Here is a 17,664-nt window from a genome sequence, read left to right on the forward strand (position 1 = left end):
CTCCCCCTGACGCCAACACAGCAGTGACTACATTACCCACAATCCACCGGGACAGCCCCCCTGCATCTCCTCCTCTCTTCATTGGTCAGTTGGGTTCTCCTCGCCCTCACACACACACTCCCACGTACACGGGGTTTGTTGTCATTCTCATTATCACGGACACACACACACATTCTCTCTCTCTGTCTAAAAAGTTGTGTTTGGTTTGAAATATTTACAATAAACTATTTTATTGTTACACGTTCTCCTTCCGACTGCAAATGGTGTGTTAGGTTTTGTTTTTGTCCCTGCACTCCGATAACATCCTTGAATGTCTGTTGTATAGACAGACACACACACACGTACCAACACATTATCATCTCATCTAATTATAAAACGAGACATATTTCGGTACTTTATTTTCACTAGAAATGACCAAGAATAGAATGCAGTTACAGTTTAGTAAGAATGACTCATTGATGGTGAGTTATTGTGTGTGTGTGTGTGTGTGTGTGTGTGTGTGTTAGTGTTTGTCCTCATAATGTGTATTTGTCTGAAATGATGTGGATGTAGTACCGTTTCCACACGGCAGGGGGAGCAGTTGGACCGTAAATCGGATGATCTGTAACATTCTAAAAGCTGTTTGCTGCCCTCTACATGAGCTCCTCTCACCAAACACGGACGTGTGGTGTTTGTTTTTTTACTAAACTAACATATGTGACCTCTGATAGGGGACAGTAAGTCCATATACGTATTATGTAAGTATTGTACCTTGCACGCTATACTGTCCAGTCCTACAGCCAAAATGTACTACCTGTCACGAAAACAGAGAAATTCACAAAAGAAGAAATTCACAAAATCAATTTTGGGTGATAAACCTAACATTTCCATTTTAAAGTATGGAGATTACTTACTAATTACTTCACTACTTCAGAATCCCAGAGGAGGTGCAACATTGTGACGATGCTACTCAATGATTAATATATTGAAACAATAATACATAATTAAATAAATGATATTAGTACAAAACAAAGCACACGTGGTCACATCATCGTCATCATTATTATTGTTATCATCATCATCATGATTATTGTTGGAGGGAATTCCTAATGATTTGGAGTTTTTGGACCAGTACCTCCAGACGCCAGTAGATGGCACTAGAGGCCACACTTCTCCTCTGCAGAGATATGTAGAGGAATCCAGAGCATCGCTTCTTACCATTTTTGTAAATTGGATCGGGAAATAAGCTTTAATATTTCTGAAATAGCTCAAAATATCTGGTAATTACATTATATATATGTATATATGTATATATGTGTGTGTGTGTGAAAGCTAAAGATGCTGAACATTCCTGGTTTGACTCTTATCGTGCATTTGAAGAGATCTGACTCGTGTCAAACAGAGTTGTGTGTGCCTCTTATTTATTTGTCTTCATGGGCAATTCACTGGATAAAACAAATACTGTTACAACACAAAAAATGATTATTTTCCAAAGCAAGTTTGGCCACATGTTATGTACATGTTACAATGTCAGAATAAAAAGACAAAGCTCGTCTCCTCAAATCATTGTTTTCTCCATTTTAAATATAAAAAAAAGCATTTCACTGTTTTCACCAGGCATTTGCATCGGGATAGAACGCTCAGGTCAAACCACCTTCACTTTTTTTATTGTTTGCAAATGCAAAACTTGTCAACAATAAATAATACTATAAAATGTACACAAAAAGATCAAAAGTCCACCACGAGTTAAAACGTTGAACAGATCGTATGTTCGGGAACACGAATTTGGGAGGAGGGTTCTTTTCTTAGCAAAAATGTGACAGTCCATACAAGTTACAGAAAAAGCTGATCATCTATACATTGACACTAGCAAGAGAACAAAGTTGTTGTTTCTTGTATATTTCATTTTGTACAAAGTAGGAGGAGGGGAGAGTCTTCTTTACAAGCGAGCATCATTGTCTTAACTGGAGAGATTATACAAGCAAGAGTTAAGGCAACTTCTCTGTTGTTTTTGAAACGAGACACGAGTCCATGTCCTGCTTTGCTTTGTCTGTGGATCACTCATCTGGACTGAAGGTTTGATATTGTTGTCATTGCATAATTCAGGCTGTTGACCAGGCCTGTAGGAATGCTGGAGATTCGTCACGAGTCTGTCAGTGACTCAGTGGTCCAGGAAAACTAGGTGATGTCGGAGGCTTTCACATCCTCTATATCCAAATCTTTCCCCACAAACAGTGCAGACAATCACACACACACATACACACACACGTGTGTGAGCTCCTAATCAAAAGCCGCCCCCCCCTCTACCTGCTACGTCTGTATTACATTTCATGACCTACTAAAAGAAAAGGAGTCTTCGGGGAGTTTGACTCGTTGGTCAGTTTAACTGCAAAGGGATGACAACACACACACACACACACCGTATACATCCATGTGTCCTTTGAGCCTGACAGCCTGTTCAATGATGTGAGGCATGAGCAGGGACCAGGACCTGTACATGCACACTGCAGGGTCTCTATGTTCTTGGACAAGAAACATGAATAAAGTCCTTTTTCTTGCTGTGTTTAAATGGTTAAAGCCTCAGCATTACTCCAAATAAAATAAGAAAGTGATGGTGGCGCTTGAGGAAATGAAGGGTGCAGGTGGATTTTCTCTCCTGGTGTGTATGTGGATTATTAAACAGGCTTTTCTATCCACATTATCTCCACTTATGGACGGACCAACAGACAGCAGGGCAACAATGTGGTCTACATGCTGTACAGCAATACACAGATGATTGACATGTAGTCAGTCTCACTTCAAAATCAGTGTCAGCGCATGAGTTACAGTGTTCGTACTGGTGTGGAGCTCAGGGTCAAGACGCTCACAGGGACACATGGATGACTTGGGTGTGAATCCTCTCATCTCTTTGTTTCCCACGTTCCTCTAACTGTAAAGTGTACAGCCATGGATGTCAGGGAGGCACAAACTCAGATGAACAGGAAACCATGAAGGACGGAGCACATCCTTCTCTGATGGACGGCACAGACACAACCGCAGTGTCCAGTGTCCGTCCCGGTGTCTGTGCTTTCACTAGCAAGGTTCACGGCTGGACAGGAAATCCCGGAACATTCTGTGGTGTCCCGTCAGATTTACAGCGACACTTCCATCGCTCAATCTCCATTTCCACGTCTAAAAATACATTTAGAAGCCTTGTGTGTATGATATTCATGTATGCGGCAGGTAAGAGGGGAAAAGACTTGATTTGAAAGAAGGTTTTCACCGTGTTTGCTTGGACAGCAAAGAAGGGGGGGGAGGAAATGCTTAAAGTGACACCAAAGCTGAGCCTTGGCAAGTGGCAAGCTAAAGCCTAAATGCCTGACTAACAGGCCACAGATAGGGTTGCACCCTGCTTCTTCCAACTCAACGCTGTTTAATCTCCACTGGGCTCTCTGCTTGCACCTGCCTAACACACACTCACACACACACACACGTGCAGACAAAAGGTAGAAACGTGTGTGTGTGTGTGTGTGTGTGGCATGAACATTACCATGACTCACTAAGGAAAAATGATAAATAACATGAAACAAAGGTTACACCAAGAACAGTGACTCGGGGAGGGAGAGAGGGGGGGAATTTAACCTTTTGATTGAGAGTCGCTGAATTGAAATGTCCCGAATTGACCTTTGGATGCAGACTAGTGTTTCAGCTTGTGAGCAGTGTAACCGCGCTGGAATGAAACAGGAGGGACAACAGAGGAGGAACACGGCTTCCTCTCTGGCCTTCTTCCCTTCCTCACATCAAGTAAGTGCTCGTTATTTTGGCAGCTAGGAATTAATCGCTCAGATCTCCACTTTAAAATCCCGTCTGCACAGAGAAGCGGGCCACATGTTTTGTTTTGTGACGCACCATAAACCTTTGGCATATGATTCATACCTTGTCTCGTGTGGGTAAAAATCTTCTTCCTCCTCCATAGGGGTGTAAAGTAAATGCTGGCTCTGTTTGGTGGCTTAAAGCCTTAGATACTGGATCAAGTCAAAGTGGACTGTGTGTATGTGGAGCACGGCGTAGAATCAATGACAACACTGGAAAACCATCGGATCAAAATAAATACCAACCTGGCAAATACTCAAGAGAAGCCATAGCGGGGTTTAGAGATAAGCTCAATCAAATGTCTTAAAGGGGACAGAATACTTTGATTTCAATTCTAGAGTCCCTTTCTGCAGCACCGCTGTGCACACTGGAGTAGCAATATGTATAAGAAGTCCAATCGCAATAGATTATTAGATCAAAGAATGAGCAGAATCAACACTCACATTATCAGAAGTGAAGAAACGTTTTGGTTGAACGTTAAAACATCTTGCACATAAAAGGTCCTCCACACTGAGTGAAAACAGGCGCCTGCTCTGCTCTGATTGGCCAGCAGAGTCAGGCCTGAGCTCTCTCACTCTGTGTTACATGCTGATGTCAACACACCACAGAAGCAAAGGACCAATCAGGGAACAAAGCCACTTCAGCACCGGTGAGTTTGACTAATTGGATGAATCTCTGCGGTGTCAACCTCATGTTTCACAGCGTCCTGCTTCTCTAACTACTATGTTACACTGTAAAAAATTAGGAAAACAATGACAAAGATCCTAATATTTCCCCTCAAATCCCTTTAGCTTGGGTTCTTCTGTAGCTTAATTGTTTTCTTGACTTCCCCCAGGTCTCTTAACAGTCATTTATAACGGGGTCGGCTTCCCTCTGCCCTCTCTACATTCACCGCTGACACTTCAACCTACCCCTTAACAGGAGCTTCGCTGCTAATGCATTCTACAAAAAGATTAAATACTAGCCGGCGGTAGTCAGTACCCATTGCAGGCTGGCAGAGTTTCCCCGCTGCCGTGTGGTGGCGGTTCTTTTCGGAGGTGCAATAAGCCCTGAAAAGCCCTCAAACAGCAGGGGATCAGAATGTATTAGACGCGGTATTGTTGTTAGCAGGGCTCGTTGTTTAAATTCACAGATGGCGTTCCCTTGGGTGTGGAGAATGTCAATAGTAGAAGTGATTATCATAACAACTCTGACACGCACGGCTGTAACAATATATCTGTGTATCTCTATTGGGTGAAATTTAGGGGCAAACTGAATGTGATGCGGTAGAAAATCCAGAGATTGTGTGTGATTCCACCCACACACACACACACACACACACACACAGCGTCGTTTGCTGGTGATGCTCAAACATTTTGTCCTAATTTCTGAATTATGATTCTGCAGGAGGAAATTCTAACCACAACTGAAGTGAACTTTATGTCCCAGGACTGATCTGCAGCTACTACCACTCTCATCCCATTAAGTATTCATCCTATAACTGGATTCATTTGGGTTAGGCCTCTTTTTATCCGCCATCCACCAGCAAAGGCCGAGATTAGAGATTGGTCTGTGCCGCCACCTGTGTGTCTGCGGTCAAAGCTACCTGGACTCTGGACTGAAGTTGTGTGTGTGGCCCTGGGTTAGATGGGATCAGGAGCATTTTGAGGGATGGGTGTCCCTCTCTGGGGCTCCATCGCCAATCTCCCAGCAGCAGCTTTGAATATTGGACTCGATACAGTGCATTCCAAAGCAACAGACAAAACAGAGAGCACTTTCTTTCATAGGGAGGGGGGGGGGGGATAAGGTACAAGGGGGCAGTGTGGGCTGAGAGTGTGTAAATGAGGAGAAAAGCAGCGGGGGTGAAGTCCAACTGTTCCAGGTACATCTGCAGTTCAAGAGGTGAAGCCATCCTGCGGGCCTCGACATGGAGCCTGAAGGAATTCACTCCACGAGCGTCTGTCACACAGATAAAAGGAGTCCTGTCCGCTCGCTTATCTTACAGGTCCACACGTTCAGCTGGACTCTCATCAGTCGTCAAAGGCGGTTTGTGGTGCTGGTAGACTGGACGATGGGTGAGGACGAGAACAGTGTGCACGTGTGCGAGGGGCGCTGTAGGGAGAGAGGGGGGAGGGGGAGGGGGGGGTGGACGAGTGAGAGTCGGTGATGGCACGGCGTCCTCAGAGCATCCATCTGTGAAAGAAAGCCGGAGAGGAGTCAGACTGAGAGCAACCAAACAGGGAGGCAGCCTGGTGTTGCAGTTTGGGTTTTTAAAGGAAAACAAATTCACTCACCCCCTAAAACAAGACTACAGAAATATCACCAATCAGAACAATCAAAGCAGGAAGACACAATGAACGCTGTTGTGAGACACCGACACACTGTGTGAGAGGTGGAAACGTGTGTGTAGGAGACATTACGCAACAGCACGCTCCTTCAGCAGGAGGAATTATCACCGCAAGACAAAGTGAGTGTTGAAATGTGGAAATGATGCAGCTGCTGCCTCGTAGACGTCACCTGCTGTCATCTGCATTGTCTTTGTAATTTGGGTAGTTTGAGAAAAGTAGTTCCCAATTTTCAGCCGGAAAAATGCCCACAGCTTTGTCCGCCGAATTTAATTCACAATATAAAATGTAACTTGTGACACACAGGGATGTTTTGGATTCCATTGAGCTGCTGGCTGGTCTAACGCTGCCTCTGGCCTCATTTACATCCCGCCTCTTTATTTATTACTCCAATTTAAGACCACTCACCTCATATTACCACCATTTGAATTGGTCTTCAATTGATACTCTTGAATACGATTTAAATTCATTAACAATTACATCATTTCATTATGAGAAGTTAAAAAAATGGTGAGGAGAGAAACACACTCCAGTTTGTTATAAAATGGGTAAACTGGTGTGTTACTGTGGAGAAATAGGTGTGTGTGTGACTGTAAACCTGCTCCAGCTACACACAGAACAAAGACAAACACAACATCAGACAAGAAGTGCGGAAACAAATGAATGCATGTGTGTGACAGAGCATCAAAGCTGTGTTCATCTGTGTAAACACGCCTCTCCCGGTGACGTCACGGCGGCTCTGTGGAGTTTGCATGTTTGCTTGTGGGGTCTTTAGGGGGGGCTGGTGGACTGGAGTGACAGGGTTTGACTCTGGATCAGTGGGGACAGGTATCTGCTGGACCCTGGATGCTGAAGGGATTTGGTGTTGACAGGATACGGGAGCAGGAGAGTTGGACTTGGTACCAGCAGGCTCCAGGATGAGCGTGCCATGTTTCCTCACTGGGGAGTCCATTGGACATCATATTGACCGGTGGCCAAAGGGGGCGGGTCTGGCATGAGGAGGCCAGGGTAAGAGGCATGGTGCCAGGGGTGGACATGCGGCTACAGGGGGGGACTGGAAGCTGGAGCGAGGGTCCTTAGGTGATCTCTCCATCTCAGAGCTGCAGTAACGCTGTGCCCCTTAAACCAAACACACACTCACACTTTTGTTTGTCTGCCAGCTGAGCCATTAGGATGAAGCGCCTCATACATCCTGCTGTGAGGATCAGAGAGCTGAACTTCAATATTTAAAACTCAAATTTGTGGTTAATATGACACAAATCCCTCTATCTGATGTGAGAAACAAGCGTGTTAGGGATGTGTCAGACAGGCTGTCTCACCCCCACTGTGATAATGCTTCGCCTCCATTGCTGCGGAGGTGACGTGCATTTCTTTAACATTACCACAGCGGGAATGTTAAGGAAACATTCTTCGTCATTCTGACTGCGGGAACACTTAAACTTTGTCCCGTTACCGTGGAGATCAGCTCTCTAACTTGGATATCACACTAACTCTTATTCCACTGTCCTCCCTCTCTGCTCATCGTTTCCTTTCAGTTGTTCCCTGCGTGACATTTTGATACCTCCAGTGTCTGTCAACATGCTGAGCACAGAGATATTTGAAACATCAAAATGGAACCAAGAATTACCAAACATCCCTGAATGAATCAGTGCATTCACTACAGTAGTAGGAGGAACCCACCTCATTTGTTTTGATTGCGGATACGCAGGCACCTCCTCTTCAGCGGCGGCTCCAGCTCGGGGCTCCCGGCAGCTGACAGAGGTGCGCTGATGGAGCAGGACAGGATGGCCGTCTTCTCAGCGCCGGGCTTTGGCACAGGCTGGATGACCACACAGCCTCCAGTAGACAGGATGGGCAGAGCATAGGCATGCTCGCCCTCCTCTAAGCTGGAGTCTGGATCTGTCTTACCGTCCAATTCATCCACTATTTCTTGTGCTGATCCCCGATTCCCCGCTTCCCATTCTCCCACGGAGCAGCTGTTCTCCTTCAACGCCTCCTGCTCCAGCTCGCCATTGGCTGGCTGTTGGTCTTCTCCTTCTCTTTCTCCTGCGATGCCGTCTCCTCTTCGGTCGCTGCAAGACTCAAAGGCGGGAGGGAGAAGTGAGGGCCATCCCGTGCCGTTGACTATGACATTACACGGGGCGGCGGGGCCGGTTTGGAGCGGGGGCAGACAGTGCGCCTGGGTCCGTGCCGTGCTGGGTGTGGGCTGGGGTTGGAAGGGAAGATTGGGGAGGGTGGAGATACAAGAATTTGGCTGGATTGGTGGAGGATCGACACTGCAAGACAAGCTGTCCTTGCTGGATTGTGGGCCAGGTGATTCCAGTGTGTGTGGGTGTGTGTGTCCCTCCAGCTCCTTGGCACTGTGGCTCTGTGAGAAGACCCCTTCCCTCCCGTCCCAGCTGTCTTTCCCTTCCCTCCCCAGCCCTGCAGCTGGTGGAGATCTTGAGTCAGCCTCGGCCTCTACTTTGACCTGGACCGCAGGGAACATGCGGTGAATGACCTGCTGTTGGCATGAGCGCTGGCCCACGGTCAGATCAATCACCCCTTCCATCAGTCCTGTGCCACTGGAGAGACACAGACTCCCTGAAGTGTCTTCTGTCTTCACAGTTAAGTCCACTACTGCTGCTCTGCTTCTCTCTGATCCAGAGTGTCCAGAATGTCCAGAGTGTCCAGAGTGTCCAGAGTGTGCAGGAGAGAGAGAACCCGAGCCACCAGGCCCTAATTTGTGTTCCCCTCCATCTCCTCTAGAGGAGCCTGGAGAGTGGGTCCCAGAAACTGATGCCTCTGAGGACTCAGGAGTACTGGGGACAGGACCGCTGCTCTCTGGCCGGTCCCGGAAAGTCTTGGGGCTGAAGGGAATCGGTATCGGGATAGGAATGGGAACTGGGAGTGGAACAATTACAGGGTAAGGGACCAAGAGAGTTGGAGGGGGGACCAGGGGGGCCAAGGATGGCATGCCAAAGTTCATCATTGAGGGCATGGGCATGGGTCCATTGTGCATCATATTGACTGGTGGAAAAGGGGGCAGGCCTGGCATGGGAATGCCATGGTGGGGGGGCATCATGCCAGGGTTGGGATTAGACGAGGGGTGGACATGTGGAGACATCATGGGCCTGTGCATGGGACCGGAAGCTGGACCGTGGGTTCTTGGGGGCGGTGGTGGACCGATGCCAGGGATCATGGGGTTTGACAGGGGGCTATTGGGCCCCGGTGCGTGGGCAGAGGGGCGGAGAAATGGTGGCCGCATTTGATGCATCATTTGATGCTCCATGAAGAGGGGAAGAGGCATGGGTCCCCGGGGTGTCATTACCATGGGAGGGCTGCCGGGTGGGACCCCCAGAGGTGGATGCATGGAGGACATAGGCGGAGGGGGGAGCGTGGGGCTCTCGTGGGGTCTGGGTGTAGGAATTTTAGCTGAGGAGGAAGAGGACGGGGAGCACACCGCAGCAGCTTCTGAGGGAGATGTGGCAGAGGAGGTGGAAGGAGCCATAGCCGGTCCACCAGGTGAGGGAGCTTTACGCCGGAGGTCTGTCAATGGTGTTCCCCAGGATTCAGGAGTGAGCAGCTGGACCCCTCCACCGCACTCCAGCTTCCCCTCCCCAGCAGCTCCGTGTCCTGGGTTACACAGTCCTCCAGGCAGGGCAGCCTGCGTCTCCTTATAGAAAATGTCCATCTTATATTGGTTCAAACATTTGGCACTGCAGAACTGCAGCCTCCTCTCACCAGCACCAAAGTCCAGGTACTCCTTAGTGTGGCGAATGTGTTTGCACCAGTCACACACCTGCAACAAAGAACACACAAACACAGCACATCAGCACCTCTCACACCGCATACAAAAGACGTCTAATTTGATCTTAATGAGATGAACACAATCTCCTTTAAAGTAGTCAGGCAAGCAGAAGGTCATCTTCCAAACCAGCTGGAGTAATCAGAGCTCATAACCTCATCTTCACTGTTTCTATCAAGAGAAAGACACTTCACTTTGAATTCAGTAGAAATGCACACACTGAGTGTTTGATGAATGTATTGAACGTGAGTGTTTCTAAATTGATTGTGCACATGAAGGCTCCGTGCTGCTAAGTGGCTTTGTCCAACAACTTCTCTTAACTTTCTGTCACCAACACAGAGCTGCTAGATCAGATCTTTAACAGACCAACATATATCCAAACAGGAGAGGAGACAAAGAGGTTTGTGCTCTAATGGACTCTCACAGCTTGTGTGACACTTCTGACAATAAAGTCACTTAATGTGTGAGTCAGAATGTGTGTGTGTGATGCTCGTAGGCAAAGAATCACGTCGTGCAAAAAGTTTAAAATTCAAGAATTTTGCATGTTTGTCCACAACCCAAATAGTGATCACGGGTTATGAAGTGCTTATGAAAATCCCTGCTGCAATTGTTGATTAATTTCAAAAGCAGCTCTTCACCTTTAAGTGTTTGCACACGGGTCGGGCCGTCCTCTGCAGTGTCACACAGAGCAGCAGCAACACAAACTGGGTCACTTTGTTCAAATAAGAGCCAAACAGTAACGCCTAGTAACACCTGAGAGCTCTAACCTGCTGTGTGCTACATGATTGTATGAACCTATGTATATGCATATGTCTGAGTGTCACCACATCATGCACACATCCATTCCCATTCTTCATTTCTATTCTGAATGTTCACAGATGCTTGAACATAAAACAATCATTTAGTGTTTGTTAAGAGTTAATTTGATTTTTGGAGCATTTCGAAAATGCTCTTTTAATTTTAACACCCACTCATGTTTGACACCAGATATCAGTAACAATGTGTTTAACTCAATCTGATTTGGATTGTGTGGTCAGAGACAATCATTTAATACCATATTACCTTTTACTTTGTTGTGCTTTGAGCTCAGTCAAGCTATGGAATCACGTACGTGTGTGTGTGTGTGTGTGTGTGTGTGTGTGTGTGTGTGTGTGTGTGTGTGTGTGTGTGTGCACTATGCAGGGAGGCTCAGCTTTTTCCTGCTCACTGCAGAAGCAGAGAACCCAAAACGTCCTCCTGGACAAATCCATCAAAGTTCTACACCTTCTCGGCACAAAGTGCAGATTTTTCTTTGGTAAGAAAATGAATGTGACCCTGGTGGAGCAGATAGCAGTGGGCGAGCCCTGAACACAACGTTACTCGTCAGGCCACACACAGCTCACTCTGTCAGCTCTGGGAGGAGTGGCAGGTCCTCGCTGGAGATAATTAAGGCATTAATCAGGTGTCAGACCCCTCAACGACATCCATCCATCACACAGACCCTTAAGCCCCCCTGCTGAATGTTAATAAGTTGAGGGATGCAACCGGAAGGTAGATAAACTCTTACACACACTGCATAGCAACACAGGGTCATTTGGCCCGATCATGTCTGGCAGCGTCACAGACAGTAGACTTGCCTTTGCTGTTCGGTCACTTCAGGTTCTGAATGAATGCAGAACACACAGGTGGAGAACATCCAGTCCTCTGCCAACGCTGTGATTTACACCTCATGGTCTGAGGAGGAGGAGGATTCATTTTGGATACATTTGAAATTGTTCTCTAGATAGGTGAAGGTTTGTCCTGAGGTCTGGAGGAGACTCCTTCTTAGGTGACGCACACCAACGCATTTATTTTCTGTAGCGAGGCATAAAGCTGTTTCAGCCTGCGTCAGGCCTTGATTGAGGAGAAATGTGACACCCTAATCAATACGATTCTGTCCTCCTGCTCTCCTGCTGGTGCTAATCTGCTGTTCTTCATCATTCTAACTAATTGTAATTATATCTGCTGATCTTTATCTTTTGATTGTCTTGGTTTCCTTGAGAACACAATAAGAGAATGATGTCATGTCCTCTCTCAGCTTCTGTAGTCTTTTACATGCAACAGGCTGACAGCAGAGAGGACCTGTGCTCCATATGGGACTCAGACTTCAGAGGAGACGAGGATCATCCTGTCATCATCCAAGAGAAATCTGTGGATCTAAACCACATCAAGGCCGCCTGCAGACTGAAGGAGGTTTATACCGAAGCTTAACTGTAGATAAGTTGTGCACTGGATCAGGAATGTTATTTACATTTGAACTACAAGTTTATCATGCAAATAAATTCTCCAGTTACCATCGATTTCTACAAACACACAAAGTCAAACTGATTTAGATTCAGAAGATGTATTTCTGCATTTAACTCAGTCAGAATCATGAACAGGACAACTCATGAGAAACGTCTGAAAATAACATGGAGACAATCTGTCCCTGCAGCCGGAGACGGTGAGAGACTCCAGCAGCAGCCGACACACATCTCCTCCTCTGAGTGTGTGTGTGTGTGTGTGTGTGTGTGTGTGTGTGTGTGTGTGGCTCAGCGGCTGCGGGGTTAAACGGCGTTGTGCAGGCGTACGCCAGGATGTCAGAGACTTGGATTCTTCGCTTTTTAACTGCCCATTTAGTCGTGGCTAATCCAATGAAGCATGACTGAGTCAGAGTGGGAGCGCTGGCCTGCTGGATAATGGCCGTCCAGGATATTTTAAATAATAAATGTGCTGAAAATTTCCCCAACTCAGAAAGACAGATGAGAGCACTTAACGACTTTCTGCACTGTGAGTGAAATTCTACTGCACATTACGCTAATGGAGTTGTTCTTCCTCTCTCTCTCTCTCTCTCTCTCTCTCTCCCTCCCTCTTTCTCTCCATCTCTTACTCCCTCTCTCTTTCTCTCCATCTCTCACTCCCTCTAACTCTCTCTCACTCCCTCTTTCTCTCCTTCTTTCAATCTCTCCCTCCCTCTTTCTCTCCATCTCTCTCTCTCTCACTCCCTCTTGCTCTCTCCCTCCCTCTTTCTCTCCTTCTTTCAATCTCTCCCTCCCTCTTTCTCTCCATCTCTCGCTCTCTCTCTCTCCCTCCCTCTCTCTCTCCCTCCCCCTCCCTCCCTCTCTCTCTCTCCCTCCCTCCCTCCACCCCGCCTCTCTCTCTCCCTCCCTCTCCCTCCCCCTCTCTCTCTCCCTCCGCTGCACACAGATGTTTGCAGTTGAAGGTAATTACGCTCATTTTTTCTCATTGTGGTCAACACACTGACATTGGTGGTGCAGTTTAACCCTTTGTGTGACTCACTTTACATCTTTACACTTTAAATCCACTTAAGCCCAGAGGGGGAAAACACAGCTTTTATGTTCACATGTTTTTTGTTCACCAAAGCTCCTACTGGCAGTCACCATCAAATAGAATACATCATATTGTTGTCAGAGGACCCACAGGGATAAATCTGGAACCTTCAAGCTGAGGATTGTTTGGTATGTCTTCATTTAACTGAGACTGACAACTAAACAGAGAAACAAGTCACTCTGTTTTTAAAAAGTCTCCAGTTGGCCCTGCTGTCCTTCTCACTGCTTGATCTCCACTGTCTGCTGAGATGTTCCCTGTGTCGTGCTCTATGGCTCCATACGGGTCCATTCTACAGACTACAGGTCTATTAGGGACCTGATGAGTGAACGCCAAACATCTACAAAAATGCTTCAACCAATGTCAGTGACCTAGTTTGGGTGTAATTTCCCTGAATTCATTATATTTAGTAAAATCGCTGGAGTGTCACTTTAATCCCAAGATAACATTCTTATTTTTGGGACATAATTGCCTTAAAATTAACATTAGGTGAGAAGAAATTGGAGCATTGCAATCAATTCTTGCAGAAGTTTATAGGTCAGACAAAAAGAGGAAGGCGAAGCTGAGGAGGGGTTGGACCGTCAACCAGAATGCGTGAAGAGGTTGCAGATGCTGAAGAGACAACAGAGGATGAGGGGGATTTAGACGGTGAAGAGGAAGAGGCTTCAGAGGGTTAAGAAGCTGGAGAGGTTAAGACGCTGCGGAGACTGAGCGGCTTCTCCAGAGGCTGCAGTGGCTGAAGAGGTGTTTAAGAATGAAGAGGTTTAAGCAGCGATAGTGCATAAAGGGACAGACACTCTTGTATATCCTCACTGTTAAGGCAGATACGGGATTCTTTAGACACTTCTCAGATTGCTGACATAATCACACCGTGCAAAACATGGAGATTAAAGCCGGGGAAAATCGACCAGGTGTTTTGAAGAAAGACGCTCTTTTGGTTTTTGGTTTCTGGCCATTTTTGTTCCAAGTGGTCTCACACTCACAACAATCCGCAGAGAAAATATACTTTCTTCATAATTCACCACCCACACTCCACCCCTAACGTGGAAACACATCCCAAACAGCAAGCAGATACACTGTGGTTGATATACAAGCAAGACGCTGCCAACGCCTCTTCCCCTCCAATGAGAAAATAAAAGCTTAGAGTTTAGACTAGAAAATTAAACTTTGGCAATGCCTAACAGCCCATCTGTAAGCGTGTACACTGCATTACTATGATTCACCAGGGGATCAGGTTACAGTGGCCTCATTTTTGTGATGGTTGTAATTAACTGGCTTGGTAAAAAGGAAAACATGCAGGAGCTTTTTTTTTCAATCTTTCCTTAATTTCACAGCGGGGAACCTGGCACATGGGGGCCTTATTCATATTCTTCACTGGTGCTCAACAATCACTTCATCTGATTTACACAAGCTTCATGGTGCTGGAAGTGCAGCGGGGAAGCAGGCAGGGAACTTTGAGGGAACATTGGAGAAAGCACATAGGTAGAGTAGCTCCCCAGAAGCACCTAATGTCTCTCCTTTATTCTCTCCACTGTTTCTTACTGGCACACGTCTGCACCTGCTTGCAAAATGATTCAATGTAATCTGAATGTTAGGAGTTTGCAGCGGAGATAAATGTCAAAGAAGAAGAGAACTTGGCTCACTCTGAGGCTTCTCTCTCACATTCACCATCACCATCAGTCATCACAGACGTGTCACTCAGGGGCCATTCAGACTCGGCCAGTTCAACTCCACACACACACACACACACTAACACACACACTGAGCTGTGAGAATGATGACAGAGACGGAGATTTACGCTCAGATCCACCATGGGAGAACATCCTGGTGCCTATGGGGGGGGTGGGGGGGTTCTCTTGTGGAGCCCTGAGCCATAAGAGTGTCAGTGTGCCTGTAGGGGGCACTGTGGAGTCATTTTCAACCCGACTCCTAATTAAAACAATGAAATAATGACAACATGAAATGAGGAAAAATAAGATTTGCATGAAAATGAGTAAATAATAAAGGCTCTCATGATGTGTGGGAGTTATATTAAGACCTATTCCTCGCTCTGGTTTCAATATTAACACACTGACAAAACTAATTTGCTGTGGCATCTGTTTGAAGCCCACACACACGGCAGGATTACACATTTTAAGGAATTTAACTATTCATGTCTCTTTAAAAACAGCATCTGTCCTTTACATTGACACTAAACTCTAATGTCAAATAAATTGAAGCCTATTTAATGTGTCAGAACAACATTCTCCCTGGCATTCTTACACCATAATAATAATTATTAGAGCACAATTGGCTTCATTTTATATCTAGGCTTAGATTATGCAATAATACATTGAATTACTCCGGCAGGTAAATGTCAGAGACACGTCTGTGTGAAGTGCACATGGATGTAAATTTCAACCATCAACTCCACAGGAGAGCAGAAATGACTGAATACTTAAAATACATCACTTTAAACGTGGCCATGGTTTAAAAATAAATTATGGCTGTAAGATTATAATCTGGTGTCCACAAAGATAATTAAAATAGTTCTAATAAATAATGAATAGTTATGACTACTGATTATTGTGTGCATGTAAACAAAGTGTGTGAGATTATGGAGACATGAGAGATAAAAAAACACTACAGGGAATTAATTTGATTCATAAATCAATAATCTGAACACTATGTAAACCTGACACACACCCTTCTGAATGTGCCATACTCTACACACACTCACCTATATACTGGATTAGTTTGCATGTGTCTGTAAGTGACTGGAGCCCAAACCAGTGACTATGATGCAGAATAACAATGACAAAACAAATTATTATACATGAAACTTAACAGTAAACAAACTTTGTGTAGAAGCGTCTTAAAAACAAGTAGACAATGAGAGCTGTTTGGTCTTATTATTACGTTCTCATTATTTCTGGGCTGATGTCTCATGTTTGATGTGGACATTAATGCCCAATAATGAACCTTCCAGGGACACTTAAAAAAAGAAATGACTAGAAAATGATACATTGTTAACAGTGAACAACAACATCAAAACATATTTGTGCAGCAGCCATCAAGCTTAAACTCTATCTGGTGTTAAATGGTTATGGTCCTTACAAGCACATCGCTGTTTGTCTTGAAGACAAGCCTGGGCGTGTCCTGAGTAAAGCTGTGCTGGGGTAATTTCCCACCGAGGCCATCGTCGTCTCTCGCCTGGGGGGGAGAAATAATGGCTTCTTTTTACGAATGGACAAAATAAACAAGTAAACAGAGGCAACAAGGAAACTCAGGAATGAAAACAACATTGAGAATGATGAAAAGAAAAAGGTGACGGTGGAGTGGGTGAACATGCATCCAATCAGCAGAGATCTGCCACAGCACCAGTGTGTGTGTGTGTGTGTGTGTATGCATGCAGGTGTGTGTTGCCAAAGAGTCTGCATGGTGTTTAGCACAAAGATTCAAAGTGCTGCCAAGTACAATAGCAGTGTGTTCATTCAGTGAGCCGCAGATTGGAGAGAAAACAGATTTAAATTAATATCAAACTAAACTAACACAAGTACATTCTTATTATTTTGTATTAGTACATCAGTGTATAGAGGACAGAACATGAGGAATATGTTACCCAGTCAGATACAACCCTGGTCTCTGTTCATATTAGGTCTTACTCTACAGTGTTTGTTCATTTTGAATGAACATGAATCAGCTAGAGGGAACATCCATGCTGCATGAAAAGGAAATGTAGGTTTAGTCTCTGTTCTTATTGTTTTGAGGCTTATGTGTCTGTTGGTTGTGCTCATTGTCGTCGCTGCACACAAAGCAGACTGCAGCTCTCAGCTTTAGAACCTGACATCCCCCCTAAAATTGATTGCTGATTAACTGCAGATAAAAAATGTTTCCAGTCCAGAACGTTCCGACAGTGTGTGGTGTGTATTATTCCTCTCTTGCTGTTCTTTAACACATGGGGGAGCAATTTACCTGTTGGCAGGAAACACTTGCAGAAACAAGAACAATTCCTGCAAAAACTGTGGTGAAAAGCCACTGGAGTAGAAAATGGTTGATCTATCAGAAAGGCTCCTCGCCACTGCAGCCAACAGCAGATCATTATATTTACATCTCTTCATCTGGCAGTGCTTCTATCCAAGGTGACGCACACGTTAATGATAGAGGGACGCAAAATGGGAGCCAAACAAGGAGGAAACATCAAGACTACGAGGGACGAAGCAACGCAAGGATCAAGTTCTATGCTAAACAGGAGATTCTGCTACATTCACTACCTGTTATGTCATCTGTATTTAAGGCTTTTGGGTTCCTCCAAGTTTGACCCATGAACAGACTGGGAGCCAATACAAGTGGAAAGGTTCGTCCAAAGAACAGGATTTTGAGTGGCGTCGCAGAATT

At 45.6% G+C, this 17,664-nt stretch overlaps 1 protein-coding gene across 1 annotated transcript in view; it reads right to left on the reverse strand.

Annotated features, from left to right (window-relative positions):
* Nucleotides 1-7,836: 7,836 nt before the first annotated feature.
* The window catches only part of sobpa (sine oculis binding protein homolog (Drosophila) a), a 33,236-nt gene continuing 23,408 nt past the window's right edge, over nucleotides 7,837-17,664 (reverse strand). The window contains exons 6-7 of the mRNA XM_076169188.1: nucleotides 16,384-16,479; nucleotides 7,837-9,936 (exon numbers count right to left, since the gene is read on the reverse strand). Of these exons, the coding sequence (XP_076025303.1) occupies nucleotides 7,837-9,936; nucleotides 16,384-16,479 (2,196 nt within the window). The remainder of the gene's footprint in view (nucleotides 9,937-16,383; nucleotides 16,480-17,664) is intronic.

This window comes from Genypterus blacodes, unplaced genomic scaffold (genome assembly GCF_046128005.1).
Source record: "Genypterus blacodes isolate CSIRO-AG114 ecotype Tasmania unplaced genomic scaffold, CSIRO-AGI_Gbla_v1 ptg000193l_1, whole genome shotgun sequence".
Taxonomy (NCBI): domain Eukaryota; kingdom Metazoa; phylum Chordata; class Actinopteri; order Ophidiiformes; family Ophidiidae; genus Genypterus; species Genypterus blacodes.